The 16,144-nt window shown below is 56.7% G+C and overlaps 1 protein-coding gene across 3 annotated transcripts; it reads right to left on the reverse strand.

The window, feature by feature from the left end:
- Nucleotides 1-27: 27 nt before the first annotated feature.
- ANKRD54 (ankyrin repeat domain 54) lies at nucleotides 28-15,230 on the reverse strand. 3 transcript variants are annotated; one of them, XM_020982559.2, is made up of 9 exons: nucleotides 14,836-15,228; nucleotides 13,382-13,429; nucleotides 8,195-8,293; nucleotides 6,723-6,794; nucleotides 6,248-6,295; nucleotides 6,015-6,139; nucleotides 4,484-4,591; nucleotides 3,412-3,482; nucleotides 28-457 (listed from the first exon to the last, which is right to left on the reverse strand). In XM_020982559.2, exons 1-9 carry the CDS (start codon nucleotides 15,113-15,115, stop codon nucleotides 307-309), a joined length of 1,002 nt encoding a protein of 333 aa, XP_020838218.1. In that variant the 5' UTR covers nucleotides 15,116-15,228; the 3' UTR covers nucleotides 28-306. The 3 variants fall into 3 exon arrangements, with proteins under 3 accessions (XP_020838218.1, XP_020838219.1, XP_020838221.1); XM_020982560.2 differs by lacking the exon at nucleotides 6,723-6,794 and having other exon boundaries at nucleotides 14,836-15,230; XM_020982562.2 differs by lacking the exon at nucleotides 28-457 and having other exon boundaries at nucleotides 1,358-3,482; nucleotides 14,836-15,227.
- Between the last annotated feature and the right edge of the window lie 914 nt (nucleotides 15,231-16,144).

Genomic DNA, 16,144 nt, shown 5'->3' on the forward strand with positions numbered 1-16,144 from the left:
GCATGCCCCAGTGAGAAACCAACACAGTTCTTGCACAAAAAGTTTGCATTTTAATAAGGGTGAACCCAACACATACACAAGCCGGAACAGAAAGATGACTGGGGCAAGGGAGAGGCTGACGCTGGAGGAGGCAGTCACTTAACACTTTTAGCTGGAAGGGATGTCTGTGTGCACGTCAGGGAAGGCCTCTGGGAAGCTGCGGACTGCAGCAATCAGGTGAGCAGGCACAGGAGTAAGGAGGCCTGGTGATGCAGCAGCACATACTGTCCCGGCCACCACGAAGCCCTCATCTCACACCATGAGATTTCACATCATGGCTTGTACGCATGGCTCGTCTCCCCGGAAAACGCAATGTGGCCCAACGAGGAAGCTTGCTGCCCCCGAAAGCCAGGCGTTAGACCTGGCCCTGGCACTAATGGTTGGGGCAGCCGCCATTCTTGACCTTCCTTGTATCCTCCTAAAAGAAGGAAGAGGTCAGACTCTGATCTCTAAGTCTGTCTGAGTACAGAAGCCCTCAGGGCCCTTGGTCTTCCCCCTGGGGGCTGGCTTCTGGCCCAGGCATCCCCTGGGGAGGGGGAGTTAGCCCTCCCCACCAAGCACTGGCAAAGCATCAGGGCACCCTGGGAGAGACAGGAGGCAGCAGGGGCCAGACGACCACCCCCCACCATCCTGACCATCTCCTCTCAGCCCCTGATGGAGACAGCCCCAGAGCCATGGGAACACCCATGCTACCAGCCCAGGGCCCTCCACCATCGTCCTGGGGAGCCACCCTGGGGAGATGCAGCCTGGGGACAGCTCCTTCCTGCAGGAGCTGCAGCCACAGCTCTGGAAGACCCAGAAAGGAGGGTTCTTGTTGGCCCTGGCCAATAGTCCAATGTTAGAAAACGACTTATCAGCGAAAATGGCATTAAGAAGCCTGACCATCTGCTCTGCCCCTACACCCTAAGGACCCCGAGACCTCCCCTCTGGGTCATCTCCCCCAGCAGGTGAGCTGCCTGGGGAAAGGGGCTGTCTGGCTTTTCATCTGCATCCCAGGGCTTAGCAGTGCTCCACACATCAGAGCTTTACAAGTGTTCCCTTCATTCCTGCCAAGGTCACTGACTGCTTCCTGGGAAAGTGGGGGGCCAGAGGCGAAGGTGACCGATAGTCTGGGAGATTCCTCCCGGCCCAGCTGTCCGAGGATCTTTTCATTGCTCCACTTCTGCACTCTTCGGTGGAATCGATGGTGGGGGGGGGAGCAGGGTTCCCTTCATGTCCCACTGGGGTGTGGGGTCAGCAAGGCAGGCAGCCACCTTAGGGGGTGCTGAGGGACAGTCACCATGGACTTTTGACAAATCCACATACATTAAGCTAGAAATTCCACTCTCCCTAACACACAGCAATTTATTTTCTGGGTCAACTTGTCCATGTTACAGTGAAGGCTTAAAGGTGGCAGCCTTTTGGGGGGAAACCTTCCCCAGGCCTTCTCCTTCACCCTCCCAACTCTCCCCACTGTGTCTGACCCTCATTAGGAACCAGTAAGTGGCTTGTGACTGTGGCTTTATGGGAGGTCTCCATCCCCCACAGAGTGGGGAGCATACCTGCCACACCTGGAGACAGAGAAGACCCAGCCTGAAGGGGCATATTCACCTGCAGGAATTCCTCGGTGGGGATCTCCACGTTCCCAGGAAAGAATAAGACGAGGACAGCCCCTAAAGAAGCCTCCTAGCCCGGCAGCACTGGGGGGGGGGGTCTCAGAGGGGCCCAGAATAGTGGCCACACCCCAGTGGGAGTTGGGAAGAGGGGGAAGAGCTGTGGCCTCAATGCCCCGATCTCTCTGCCAGCTGCCTGCATGGACCTTGCCCAGAGTGTGGGGGTCTCACCTGGGCTCTACAGACCTCACACACAGCACAGGGGACGGGTGCGAAGGGCTCTGGACTCAAGGGTTGGAACAAAGGTTGAGCCTCATCAAGTGACCTTGGGCAGGTCGTCTCACTGTCTACGATGGGGGTAGATCTGCCCCCTCCCTGGGCTAGCTTGAGGTGAGGTGAGGACATGCTGCACACTTTAAGGCAAGGTGGCTCTGGCTCTGGCCTTGAGTGCTCAGATGATAAATGACAGAATGGAGGCTTTACTGACTTCCCTGCTTAGGGCCCGGGCTCCATCTCAAGCAATGGGGACTGGGTCTCGGGGAGGAGGGCGCTAGAAGCCCACCCTTGCTCCCCAGGCAGATCCACCCTGCTGCTCCCCTTTAAAGTGCTGGCCACACGCCCTGAGGGTGGGTGAGGCCGCTAGGAGAGTGGGAAGAAGGCCAGCCCCCAACTGCCTCAGAGCCCCTGAGACCCCAGGAGCTGCTGGTCAAGTCGCCGGCACCAGGAGGGCAAGCTTCCCCTTCTCCTTGGCCAATTCCCTTCTGCCTCATGGACACAGCCATGGCCCTCCAGTCTGCAATCCACCACCTTGGGTTTTGTCCTCCCCTCCCGGAGGCCTCTCAGGGCCCTGCCTGCCCCCAGGGGCTCAGGGGAGCAGCCTGGAGCAGAGCCTGGCAAACAGCCTCACCAGCCCCCAGCCAAAGGGTGAAGGGAGAAAGAGAAAACAGGGAGTCAGAGCCCGCAGGCAGCGACAGGCTGTTTTCCCAGAGTGGTCAGAGATGTAGTAAGGAGAGGAGAGGCAGTGACCCTTTCCGAACAGCCCCAGAATGGAGGCAGCTCCTCACTGGGCCTCCCCACAAGAGGAGGCAGGGAAGGGTCCTGCCTCCTGCCAAGAACCAACACTTCCAATGACAAGGTTTCCGCTCTACGCTTTGGTTCAAAGCCGTTCCCCCTCAACAGACTGCAGCCTCACAAATGCCCGGCCCCACCCAGAACCTCCCATCTCAAAAGAAAATCCTCACTCAGCTCACCACACTCCATCACTGAGGGGTCAAGTCTGAGATTTAAGCGCTGGTGAAAGGTGCGATGTCTACCTCCAGAACCCCTGGTCTTCCCGAAAAGGCCTCAGAAAACGGGCTCCTCCCCACCCCTACCCCCTTCTCTGCTCACAATAGCAAGCCTCAAAGGCATGCACTTGAATCTTTGCTAGTGAAAAGCTTATAAGAGAGAATGGGGAAGGGGTCAGGCCCAGCTGCTCCCATTTGTGTCCAGGAAAGGAGAAGGAGAAGGGGGTCTAGAAACCCCCAAGCTGGGACTCCTGAGCGAGGCCAACAGCATCAGCCTGGCTGGGCTGTCTGGGGACGGAGGGAATGGTGTTGGGTGTCTGGTGATAGAGGCCAAAAGAGGAGGCTCTGAGAAGTGGGGCCCTTTGGGCACCAGCAGGGGGGATCCAGGGAAGAGTAGCAGGACAGGCTGGCATCTCCCCTCTTCCTGAGATGAGGATGATGGGAGCTGGGCAAAGGTCGTGGAGGGCACAGGAGGCTCCTCTCTCTGGGGCTACCTCTTCTCCAGCTTCTGCATCTGCAGGCTGAGCGATGTGAAACTGGCCAGGAGGTCTGTCACCTCGTCCACCTGTCAGAACCAAAGCAAACCTCTCTAAGCCTCATCTCTAAAATGGGAAGAATTCTACTTGCTCTCCCTCTATCAAAAGGCTGGGGAGAAAAATCACAAGAGAGCAGATGTGAACAGTCCTATTGTAGATGGCCAGACTGGATAATCAGACCTTCCCTATAGCTCCAGGACCAAATTCCAGGCAGTCTTCTCCAGCCCAGAACCAGGAGGCATTCCCCTTTTCCCACCCCCACCTCGAACCCTAATTCTGAGCTCCTGATGTCTGTAGCCCTGTGGCATAGCATGGGCCTAGAACAAGCCAGCACTCAGTAGGCTTCAGCCAGTGCTGAAAGCAGGACCTCTGACCCCATGACCTTCCACATTGGCTGGATCCCCAACAGCTCCAGCTGACTCAGCTCCTCCCTGGCTCCTCCAAAGAGAAGCCACCTGCTGGGCCCCCTCACCAAGGAAGAGAGGGGAGGCCTCTGCAGCCTCTGAGCAAGAGGTCCTCCCACAGACCCCAGGGGCTCTCCCCCCTCCCACTAGCCAGTCAGGAGAGCTCTCTGTGGGCAGCTCAGACCTCTCTGGGCCCTGCCCATCTCAGGACATGCAGGAGCCCATTCAAAAGCTCCTCAGTTTCTCTAGAAATAGGAATATTTCTCCAGCCTACAACCCTCTGCAGACCTTCCCCAGTGAGAAAGGGCCTCAGGGCCAAGAACAAAAGGCCTTTCTTAGGGAGGCGGACAAAGATCCTGGCCTTCCCCATCGCTTGGAGCAACTGACCTGTGACCACCTGGGCCGTCTTTCTTGTTCAGAAGGGATCGGGACAGCAGGGAAGGAGCCGAGTGTTTAAGTGACCACTGTTCTAACCCTTGGAAAAGACGCTTAACCCCAACTGCACTTTAACAGGGTATGCTCTTTCCCTGGTTCAGGACCCCCACAGATGTTAGCAAGGCCACGGGAGGGCGCTGGCTGCAGCAGGAAGGTCAGTAAAGGCAGCCCTTCCAGAGGCCGGCCCTCACCTGCTCTTTGGTGCTGGTCATCTGCAGGCGGGCGCAGAGGTCATCCAGCCGGTCCCGCTGCTCGTGCTGCCCCAGCCGCTCCAAGTACTCCCTGAGCATCTGTATGATCTGCAGGGACAGGGGGAAGGGGCGCGCAGGTGAGGCTGCAGAGCCTCGACCAGTCTGCATGTGGGCCGCGACGGCCAAGTATGGGAGGAAAGGCTGTGGCCTCCAAGTGACCGGGTTAGAGACCAAGTGTTTGGCTTCGATTTAAGACTCATGAAGCGCTTTATAAACAGGCTCCCAGGAGGCAGGGGCTGCTGTTACCCCCATTTTCTAGTGGGGGAAACTGAGGCAGAGGTGAAGGGACTGGTCCAGTGAGTGTCTGAGGCTGGATTTGAACTCGGGTCTCCTGACTCAGGCCCTTCACTTTGTACCCTACGATTCCAAACAGGGCAATCAGCTTCATTCTTTACTTCACGGTTTGTTTTGAGGAACTTGCTTTTTGACACTGTAAAAGCACTGAGGTCAAACTGGGCTGTGACTGTCATTCTCAGGCCCAAGGGACCTACCACAGAAGGCTGCGATCTGCATCAGGGAAGGTGTGCTCCTAGTGAGGAGATCACACCCCTGGGAAGGAACAGAGGTCTCTAAGGCCAAGCAGCTGCACAGAGGGACCAAGAGAGGCTCCCAGGCCCCTCCTCCCAACAGTTCGGCCCCTGCCTCAGCCCATTAAGAGCTGGGGACCTAGGCCACCAGAGGGCGCCAGAGGCTTGGAGTCAGGGACCCAGCGTCCCTGGGCTGGGCAGGGCACCCAGGGACAGTGAGGACCACGAGATCACGTCTGTAGCGCGCTCAGCACAATGCCTGGCACACAGCAGGCACCAGGGTCACCCGAAGGCCAAGCCTGGCTGGCCTCTCCAGGCCTCAGTTTCCTTTTCTGTGACGCTGCGATGTGTCCTCGGTCCAGGGCGTGTGGGACGGGCACTAGGGGCCAGTGTGGAGCCCAGCAGGCCGCATCCGCCTCCCCGCCCCGCTTCTCTCCTCCCGGGCTCTGGAGAGGCTGCTCGGGCTGGCCGGGGTGTCAATCATTCCTTATCCCAGAGAAGGCCCCGGGGCAGGAGACCTCAGCCCTAGAATGGGCCCTTCCCCCCACCCCCCCTCTCTGTTTGCTGTGTGCCGACTCCTCAGTCATCTTTGGGTGGTAACCCTTCTCCAAAGTCTCCTCAGCTATCTCCAGAGGTCAGGCCTGGCTTCTCCCTTGAGCGACATGTGAGAACGTGCCTCTGCTGGACAGGTCTAAGACCAAGCACTATTTCTTTTATGTCTGACGTATAACCTGTGAACCCTCTGGTTGGGCCAGACAGACTAGAACCCTTGGTTTGGCCTCTGACCTTCCCTTGGGCACGCTGTTAGCTCCCAGTGGCAGCAGCTTCCCCCCCAACTGTCCGGGTTGTCCCATAACACCCGTCACCTCCACAAGCCTTATTCTCTCGGCTCTAGGCCAGCCCTAAGCCAGAAGCCCACAACGTGAGATGACAGCCTCCCTCACCTGTTTCACCTCCACCCGGACAGCTTCCAAGCACTGGGAGTGCCCCTCCTGTAGAATATTCAGCTTTGACTTGGCAAGGTGCAAGGGGGTCCTGCCAGCCCGGTCCAGGGCATCCACCCGGGCCCCTGGGGAAGAAGGAAGGAAAGAAAGAGGGTAGACAAAAGACACAGGGATTGGGGGGGAGGTTGGTGGAAGCAGGGAGGAGGAGTTAGGGAAGCTTGACAACCCCTTACCTCCTCGGAGCAGCGTGGTGATGACGGGAACGTGGTTGGTACAGGCAGCTGTTGGGGGAGATGTGGGACACATCAGGAAACCACCAAATAAAAGGGCCTGGGTGTTATGGTGGAGGGTCCCCACCTTTCTGGGTATGTGAGCCTGAGACCCCACTACCCACAGGCACCAGGCCTCTGGTCACCCTACAAAGCCATGCCCATTCAGAAACTTAAACAATTAATGATAGTGCAAAGTTAGTGGCACCAGATGCAGAACCCTCTTTGCACCAGGGGGATTCAGTGGCTTGAGCCAGGGGTGAGGGAGGGAATTCCCCTTTTCTCTCAGCAGCAGACACTAAGTCTGAAAGTTGAGGGAGTCCAGGCACCAACAAGATAGTGCTAGGGAGCCAGGATGAAGGCAGACATGGCAGCCTCTCAAAGCCATGGAACCAGAGAACGTCAGCCCCCCCTCCCACTGGTGGGTGTTGGCACATACCCAGATGCAGAGCCGTGTTCCCCAGCCCGTCTCTCTGGTTGGGATCAGCACCGTGGTCCAGCAGCAGCTGCACTGCAAAGTCAATGCCCCACGAAAGGCTCTAGGAGCTGAGCCCCTCTTCCCCCCCCCCCATGGGCAGGGATGCCCACCTTCCAGAGCAGCAAAGGGGGTTCATCAGAGCTGCTGGACCCGAGTTGTATTCCCAGCACTTGGGCTTTCAAAAATGCACTTCCTCTCTCTCTGAGCCTGCTATAAAAGAGGGGCGCTGAGGTCCCTCCCTGCTCAACAGCTAGAGTCAGCTCAACCCATTCGTTTCTCTCCTTTTCAACCAGAGACTTCCAAAATCCCAGTTCCTGAGACAGTCCCGTCTGAGGACCAAGGTCTCCCCATTTCTCCAGCCACCCTTCAGCTCACAAGCGGAAGGACCACTCCGTGCTGCCTGGGGGTGAGGGAGCATAAAGGGAGCCCCCAGGAGGCAACAGCTCAGAAGCAATGGGCATACAAGAGACTTCAAGTAAAGGCAGGACCTGGCTAAGGGGCATCCTCATGACTAAAGGTCAGTTCCGGCTCCTCCTGGTGCCCAAGGAAGCGAGAAATGTACAGACCACAGAGGTCGAGAGTGGGACGTGCGACTGTGGAGCTAACTGAAATTCTCATCTGTTCAATATGCTCAGAACCACTTTTCAAAAGTGAAGACAGCATTTAACATTTGACGGGTGGGGGAGAAATCACTCAGTACTTGTGCCATCTCCCCCAAGGTGTCTTCAAACAATAAAACGGGACCACAGACCCGAAAGCCCCTTCACCAAGCATAAGGTATCCTAACACGGCCCCCGAGAGTCGAGGGAGAAACGCCATGACAGAGAAGGTGCAAGCCCTTCCTAGAGGACGGCCGGGTCAACACAGCAGTAACAGGGCTCGCTGGGCACTCGGAAGCCCAAGGCAGAGCCTAGAGGTGGACCGAGCAAGGCTGGGGCCAGAAGCTTCAAGAATTCATTCCAGGTGAATGGGTGGGGATGGGAGAGCACGGCTGGGTGAAATCACTCAGTCACAGAATCCTAGCTAACCATCGGGAAGAAGCCTCGGCCACCCCTTAAGTCCAATGCATTCAGTTCCCACAAAGAGAAACTGAGGCCCAGAGAGGTTATGGGACTTGCAGGTGACAGGGTAGTTAGAGGCAAGGCCAAGAGTAGGGCCCAGGTGTCCTGATTTCTATAAAGACCCCAGGGGAATCTGGCACGCAGCCTGAGTCCAATTCAGTAACTGATTGATCTAACTCATGTTTTCAGCTCACAACGTGCTCCAATGCTAAGCAAGATCTCCTAGTGGAGAGCAAACTGAGCTTCGAATCCAAAGATGCCCACCCCCGGCCCCCCGGCCAAGGTACAGAAGCACCGGGTTCCACCTCTCCTCCACCTCCTTTCAGTGAGAAGCCCCCCATCCCACCAGCCCAGCTCCATCCGTAGACTCACCAATCTGGTCACTGCCATTGCAGGAAGCAAAGTGCAGGGCCGTGCGGCCTTTGTCGTCCGCCGTGCATGGATCCACCCCGTCTTCCAGCAGCTGCTGCACTGACACCACCAAGGACGGAGGAGACGGAAAGGAAAGAGGGAGCGTTAGCTGAGCACCAGGCCCAGGGAGAAGGGGAGAGGCTGCTGCAGGCCGGGAGGGCTCATCCACCCTCCCTCCTCCTGTCTGCGACCAGGAAAGCCCAGGGCTGAGCTGGGAGAGCAGTGAGAATGGGGCACAGGAGCCCTCAGCACCTTGGCCAGCACCAAGCCCCTGACTCACCCAACATTCTCCATCCTGGGAGCTTCACCCTATCTGAGCACAGCCCAAGACTTGCTCTGGAGAACTCTCCATCTGAGTGGGCTTTTGGGCTGCAGAACTGGGCCCACTGAGGCAGAATGGGGACCTCGACCTGTACCCATGCCAGGATAAGTCCCACTCCGGCACTTCCCAGGAATGTGGCTGACATCACCAAGGAAGAGATGGAGAGAGATGGGGCATGAATAAGCCAAGTGCGAGCAGATGCTCCAGATGGGCAGGCCAGTCTAAGCCTGGGGCCTTGAGCTCAGTCCAATGACATGATCAGAACCAGAAAACACCTGCACAAGGACATTCTGGGGCAGCCCAGCCCAGCTGCGCTGGCTCCCATCCTAATGTCTAGTCTGACCTGGTCTCTCTGCAGCTGCTCCATACCCCAAACTTCCCAGCACCTGAAAACAGCCCTCAGTCAGGTCTCCCCTCGCCCTCTGACCTCCTGGCTAATGCGCTCAGTTCTTCCAAGTCTATGAAATGATTCAAGAACTTTCACCGTCCTGGGTGCTCTCCAGTTTACCTGGAGATCCCTAACTTCCTTCAAAGCTCAGCCTGCTCTGACTCCCCCCACACTAGTGCCTTCACCCCCAAACTCCCCTGCAGCTGGGCAGCACAGTGGATAGTGCTGGCCTTGGAGTGAGAAAGACCCGAGTTCAAATCATGCCCAGACTCTCACTAGCTCTGTGGCCCTGGACAGTCACTGAACCTTTCTCAGCCTCAGGTTCCTTATCTGTGAAATGGGGATGCTAACTGCACCCAGTGAGACAATACGGATAAAGCACTCTGCATATCTTGAAGTGCCTAGTACATGCTGCCATTCTTATTAGAGTGTGTGTCTGTTTTGATTCCTGTAACCCCACACCTCCTCTGCATGCATGAAGCATGACACGCTCCCGGTTGCAGGGACTCTCATTCTGGGACCTTGTCTTTCCAGTGCTGAGCCTGGACTCTGGCACACAGTGGTACTTAATAAATGCCTGTTGTCAGTCTCTTTCATAAAATGTGGTGCCCACAACAGAGCCCCACACTCCCAACACAGCCTGGCCAGTGTGGTGGACAGCCTGAGGCTGCAGTAGCTTCCTGGGCTGCTTCAGTCACTGGACGGTCATTTATTCAGTCTACTATGAGCCAGTGATGGGGAAGTGAATGAATGAACCCATGAGAAACCCTTTGTAAAGTACTCTCCCCTTGCCAGGCACTGTGCTAGGCGCTGGGGGCCAGAGGTCTGCCCAGGGGAAGAAGACAACAGGCTTCAGGGAGTGGTGGCCAGCAGGGCCACTGGCCCCGGGAGGGGAGCCCCGCCCTCCTGCACTTGCAGCTCTGGCCTGGAACCTCAGGGCCCTGGCAAGTGCACACTAAGCCTCCCACTGAATGCCTTCCCTCCAACACCTTTCGGTCTCGGCTGAAAAGTTCAGGGTCCCTGAAACCCTCCGTGACCACTCTGGTCCTCAAGGGGCTCCTTCCTCTGTTAAATGCTATGGCATTTATTGCCGGTATCACACAATTTAACGCTTAGTTACAGGAGTTGGTATTTGTAAAACACTCAGCACGGTGCCCAGCACACAGTAGGTCCTTAATAAATGCATGCTCCCTTCCCTTCTTGTCACACATTGGCTATCCAAGGCAGGGAGTAGGCTGTGCCTCTCCACACAGGTTTCTCATCCTCTTTGGGCCCAAGTCCCCTAATCTGTAAATGGGGATGACAAGGCTTGCCATGCTTCTCAAAGAAGTGCACCAAGGGCAGTCCTTTGTCAGCTTCGCGTGTGGAATGCGCAGACCCTTCTGAAGGTCAAACCCAAGCACAGGGGGGATGCTCTGCACTCGTCTGCCCAGCACAGGCCAGCACCCCTTCCCCAAGTTCTTCTGCAGAGCCTGCATTCCTTCCTTCCCACCTCACTGAAGCCAGGAAAGAGGTGTTTTCTTCTACTTTATCTTAACCAAACACCCTAAAGCCCACCTGTCCTGACCAATACTTGTTGATGGATATGGGGCTGAAAAAACTCACATTTCAGGGAGGGGAAGGAGACGTGGCTGAAGCAATCTTGGACCCAAAGGGCCCTTGGCCCAGCCCAGGGCAGGCATCTCTTCCAGTCCATCCCCAACTGGGGCAGGTGGTTTCTTTTCCAAATTTATCTGAGTACAGAGTACACGGACCATTCAAGTTTTGTTTCCCAAGGCTTCCTCAGGCTGGCAACCTTTGGGGTGACTGAGGCAGCCAGGAGTCTAGCTGTGGTGAAATGTCTTAACACACGTAGAAGCCAAGCATTCCGACAGGCTGGGGACCATTCACTCTGCAGATACCCTTGACCCAACTCAGGAGAGAAGCACAACCATCTTAGACGTGTCTCTCCCCATCTCAGTGCCTCGGTTTCTTTATCTGTAAAATGAGGAGCACCTCCTCCCTGACCACAGAAAAGTGGGGGACTACCAGAACAGAATAATGCATGTGTATCAGCCTGTCACTTCAAGCCTTCCCTAAACATGAGAAAAGGAAAAAGGATCCCTGCTCAGCAGCTGGTTTTTCAAATTTGAATTATACTCGATCAGAAACATCTCGTGGGGTACTAACCACTTCCTGTAACAGCCTGCAAGGATGATTAATCCCTACCCCAATTTGCCCAAGGAGCTCCAGACACAGGCCCCCCTATACACCCTCTCAGTGTCTCCCAATTTCAAGCTTTGAAGTTTGCAACGTGAGGTGCAAGAATGACCTTCTGAGTGTCGCACCCGCCCTCCCAGGAAGTCACTCCAGAAGGGCCTCCATTTTACAGGTGCAGACATCACGGCTCAAAGGGGTAGAGGGCCACACAACTCATAAGCTGGGGGCAGAATCTGAAGTCAGATCTCCCCAACTGCACGCCCAGGCCGCTCACAGAGACTTGGGTTCGAGTGTCCCCTCCCCTTATCATGGGACCTTGGGCAAGTGGAGCCAGTTAACCATCAGAGAACCCCTCTCCTGCCTCCCCTCCTCCCTGACAGGCCAGACACAGAGAAAGGAGGCTGGCAGCCCAGGATCTGCTGCTCAGGGGGTCTTGTCTCCGGCCCTGCCTGCTTCCCCTCACATCTGCTCTCACGCACTGGACCACCAGCTTTTGTGAGTCTGCCCAGCCCCCTCCTGGGGACACGGCAGGGGGCCTCTGTGAGCCCCCTCACTGGCATCAGCTGTTGGCACTTGGAAAAAGGGCCACTGCCCCACAAATGTCTCCTCAGCCTTCTACCAGAAGAAAGCAACAGATGACAATACCTCTCCCAGTTCTAGCAATGGGCACAGGCTCTGGAAGGGCTCCAAGCTCGGAGTGGCAAGGGCCCACGTGCCTGTCCCCCGAGGCTCCTCCCCAGGAGAGGCCACCAGGGGTTGACTTGCGGAAGCCCCTCTGAGGCCTGGCCAGAGAACAGGCTCTGTGTTGATGCTGGGGGCTCCCGACAAACCCCACTCACTGCCAGGGTCAATGACGGTGAGGTCCTTCTGGAACAGTGAGGCGAGGTGCTGAGGGGCAGCAAGAAGGCCAAGTCCTGGCAGGGGGAGCCAGCGACAAGGAGTGATACCTGCTGCCCACCTGCGGGGCACAGGCTCACGAGCAGGAAGCTCCAAAAGTTCTCCAGAGACCAGAAGAAGGCTGGAAGCAGAGATCAGTCTCCCTAGCCTCACTGCTGGGGGGACTCAGGGGCCTGGAACATTCAAGTCATTTAAATAGTCAAAATGTGAGAGGGACCTTCAACAGGAGATGTCAGAGCTGGGAGGGAGCTTAGAACAGGGAATCTCAGAGCTGGGAGGGACCTTAGAAAAGGGAATGTCAGAGCTAGGAGGGACCTTAGAACAGGGAATGTCAGAACTGTGAGGGGCCTTGGAACAGGGAATGTCACAGCTGAGAGGGAGCTTAGAACTGAGAATGTCAGAACAGGGAATGTCAGAGCTGGGAGGGACCTTAGAACAGGGAATGTCAGAGCTGTGAAGAGCTTAGAACAGGGAATGTCAAGAGTGGGAAGGACCTTAAACTTGGAATGTCAGAGCCTCTGGAATTTCAGGGTTCAATGCAATCTATATAATAATTTGCAAAGTAGAACACTGTAGAATTTTACCAGGAATAGGGAGTTTTTTGGTTTAGACTCTTCTCTTAATTAAAAGGAGGATTTTTCCCTGTTTAACCATGTGCCACCCAAGTTTTTCTTGGCCTGCAGCTCCTTTGAGGCGCTTGCCCTGGTCCTGCCCAGGTGGCCCCAGCTCGGCATGTACAATGACTATTTTGGCGGTCCCCTCCAGCTTGGAAGCCACAGGACTTCAGGACAGTGTACTTCTCTCGTCTCTCTTGCCCAACAGCTTCTGATTCCCTGGCAGAACTCTGCCTGCGCAGGAAGACAAGGGAGGCTGGCTGCCTCTGCCCCTTCCTTCCTCCTCTCCAGTCAGGAAAATCTCAGCTGGAGCCTCCACCTCCCAGGCTGGCAGGGAGACTGTGAGGAGCCAGGGTAGTAGAGTCCTGCCATTTTAACAAGTCAGAAGCACCTTATTGTCTCCTGCTTCCTTCTGGTGGAGGCCATTCATGGAGCTGTGGAAGCTGATACCACGAGGAGGCTCAGAGAGGCCCCCCCCCCACTCCCAGCCAGCGGCCAGCACCAGTGACCCATGCACCCTCCCCTACAGAAGCCACCAAACCTGACCACACACAGTCCAGCACATGGTGAACAAAAGTTTGCCTCCCTCCTCGAGGTCCCCCATTTCTCAAAGGAATGACACCAGGCTCTTCCCGTCTATTTTTTGAGCTGCCCAGGCCTTGTCCTCCTCCTCCTCAGGAGACTTCCAGGACCCCTGGAGGCATGCAGGCACCTCTGTGGAAACTTACCTGTTTCTAAGTCATTGGCATTGGCAGACTCCCGCAGTCTTTTCAACGCTGTCAAGAAAACAGAGACAACCGGTGTAAAACTAAAAAGTCCTCCCACAGGGCCACGGGGCAGTGTTTCTTAACTAGCTCCCCCAGTGTAGACTGCGCAAAGCGAGGGGAAGCACTAGGACACAAAGGACACCCAGATACTCCTTCCCCCAAAGCAGTGACTTCCTCAACTCTACAGGAGGGTCAGGAACGGCCCTTCTGCTGACCCCCTCTCTGGCCTTCCTCTGAGGGAATGTTAGGGGATGAGCCACTTGGCTCCAACAAATCCCTGTGGGTCTCCCATAGTCACTTTCCCAGAAATCCTGAGACTCCTGGATCTTTGACCTGCTGTGCTCCACATCCCCGAGGATCCCCCAAACACATCTCACATGCAAATGCTGTTGGGGATTCTTGGGTCGCAGGGGATGGCTAAGGCAAACCTCCCAGAAGCCAGGAGACAAGGGTTCAAATTGTGAATCCAGCTCTTAGCCAAATGGTCAAGGGGGAAGTCACCTGACCTCTCTTGGCCCCAGTTTCCTCATCTCTAAAATGCGGACAACAACACCCAGGCCACCTGGCTCACAGGGCCCTTACGGGGCCACAGAAACGTGAAATCCTATCATGAAGCATTTGGATGTAGTGAAAAGAGTACCCTCTGAGGAGCTGGGTTCAAATCCTATTTCTGAGTGTGAGCAAGTCCCTTCCCTTCCTTCTCTGTTAACAAGCAGGGGGCTATATTATAGAGGTTCCTTACAGTTCCTCACAGATGATTTTCTTGGTTGTTTACTGGGGGGGACCTGGGGGGGCTGCCTCTCTGGCGCATCCTTGCTGGTTTAAAGAGGGCTGGTGACGTCCCTTCTGGACCCCCAGGAGCTGAAGGGGGGCATCCCTCTGGTCTTTGGGAAGGGAAGGGAAGATAACCCACTGGCAGATCCCAGGTGGGATGGGAAGAAGTGGAGAAGGTCCTTTCCCCTCTGACCTCTGCTAACACCAGAAGGGGGCTGGGGAGTGATAACCTTGACAGATCTCAGCGTCAGGAGCGGGTGGAGGTGTCCCTTTGGCGGAACTCAGGTGGCTAGGAGGGGAGAGGTGGGGATGGTTTCCCTCTGGGGATCTGGCTCATGAATGCTGGCTGGGGGCTAGGGGGAAGGCCCTCTGACCCCAGGTGACTAGAACCAGGGGTCCTCTCTTCTCTGTCTGACCTAGGGATGGGGTGGAAGGCCTCCACTCTGACTCTGGGTGGCTGAGGAGGGAGGGTTTTCCCTCTGCTCCCGGGGTCCAGAGTTCCTCCCTCCCTCTGCTCCCGGGGTCCTGGGGCTCCTCCCTCCCTCTGCTCCCTGGGTTCTGGGGGATCCTCCCTCCCTCTGCTCCCGGGGTCCGGGGGTCCTCCCCCCTCTGCCCCGCCCCCCCACTCCCGGCCCGCTCACCGTGCACCTCCCGGCCCGTGGGCCCCAGGCGGCGGTGCGGCCGGGCCGCACGCCGCAGGCGGCAGGGCCGCAGCTTGCCGCTCCGCTCATCTCCGGGATCCGGGCCGGGGTCACGCTGCCACAGCTCGTGCAGGAGCCGCAGCGGCGCCGGGGTCGGGCCCGGGACCGCGGGGCCCAGGCCGCCCAGCACCGGGAACCCGCCGAACGAGAAGCCGCCCTCGGGCCCCGCGCCGCCCTCGGCCCCGGCGCCGACTCCCGGGCCTCCGCTCGGGGCTGCCATGGCAACCGCGCCGACCCTGGCCCCGGCCGCAGCCGCCGCCGCAGCCGCCGCCACCGTAGCGTCAGCGTCGACGTCACGCCAGCCTAGTTCTGGGCTGCCTTAGTGGCCCGCCCCGCCGACAGCCTCAAGGGCGGGGAGAAGAGGCCTTCCCCGTTAGGGCCCCCAGGCCCGGATGGGCAGCGCCTTGGACCAATCAGAGTCTGCCGATGGCGAGCGGGGGAAGCCAATGAGGCCCAGAAGGCTAGATTTGGGAATGTGGATTGGTGATAGGAATCCGACAAGCACCGTCACCGTCCAATCAGAAAACGAGGCGTTCCGCTCGCCCCGAGGGCCAATCAAATCACTCTGCTTGAGACTCTTTCCTCTTTCAACCTTGTTAAGGTTGAAACGGAGCCGCTTATGCCTCAGCCAATCAGCGCCAGACTCCCGCAACCAATCAACAAAAGAAAACAGGGAGTAGAATGGGATTCTTTCAGTAAAAAATTTAAGGCTGAGAAGATTTTTTGGTATTTTTTTGAGCTTGTTGCAGACGTGAAACCAACAAATAAAACCTAAGCTTCCGCTCCTGGGAAAGAGCTTCCACTAGATCCCGCGGCGAGACGGAAAGTCTCAGAACGCATGCGTTTGAAAAGGGGGCAGGGGAAGACGCAACTTCTGGGTTAGCGACTTTGAGGAGTGAAAAGCGGTCGTTCGTCCGAGTGGGGGCGGGGACGGCAAGAGGCGCCCTCTGCTGGGCTGGATGCTTAAGTCGCCAATCAGAACAAACATTTCAAAGTGTGTGCATGTTAACATAAATGGAATGCATAATACATTTCATGTTTATTAATCATATGTTTCTCTCCCCCGCCCCCGTTCAAATCCAGCAACAGACACTTACCAGCAGTGTGACCCTAGGCAACCCACTTAACCTCTACCTCAGTTTCCTCAACTACAAAATGGGAATAGCACCTTCTCACACCGCCCCCCACTTGTCTTTGCTTCTAATTTACCGAGGCAATTAAATGCTGACAAATCACGCACAGAAGCCTA

The sequence above is a fragment of the Phascolarctos cinereus genome, unplaced genomic scaffold, assembly GCF_003287225.1.
Source record: "Phascolarctos cinereus isolate Bilbo 61053 unplaced genomic scaffold, phaCin_HiC Scaffold_1;HRSCAF=81, whole genome shotgun sequence".
Lineage (NCBI taxonomy): Eukaryota > Metazoa > Chordata > Mammalia > Diprotodontia > Phascolarctidae > Phascolarctos > Phascolarctos cinereus.

Excerpts from the sequence above, each read along its gene's own strand:
- ANKRD54 (XM_020982559.2), bottom strand. The coding sequence starts at position 15,115 with ATGGCAGCCCCGAGCGGAGGCCCGGGAGTCGGCGCCGGGGCCGAGGGC. Across the intron at positions 6,296-6,722 it reads GAACACGGCTCTGCATCTGG|CTGCCTGTACCAACCACGTT; the intron begins GTATGTGCCAAC and ends CTCCCCCAACAG. Across the intron at positions 3,483-4,483 it reads TGACCAGCACCAAAGAGCAG|GTGGACGAGGTGACAGACCT; the intron begins GTGAGGGCCGGC and ends TGGTTCTGACAG.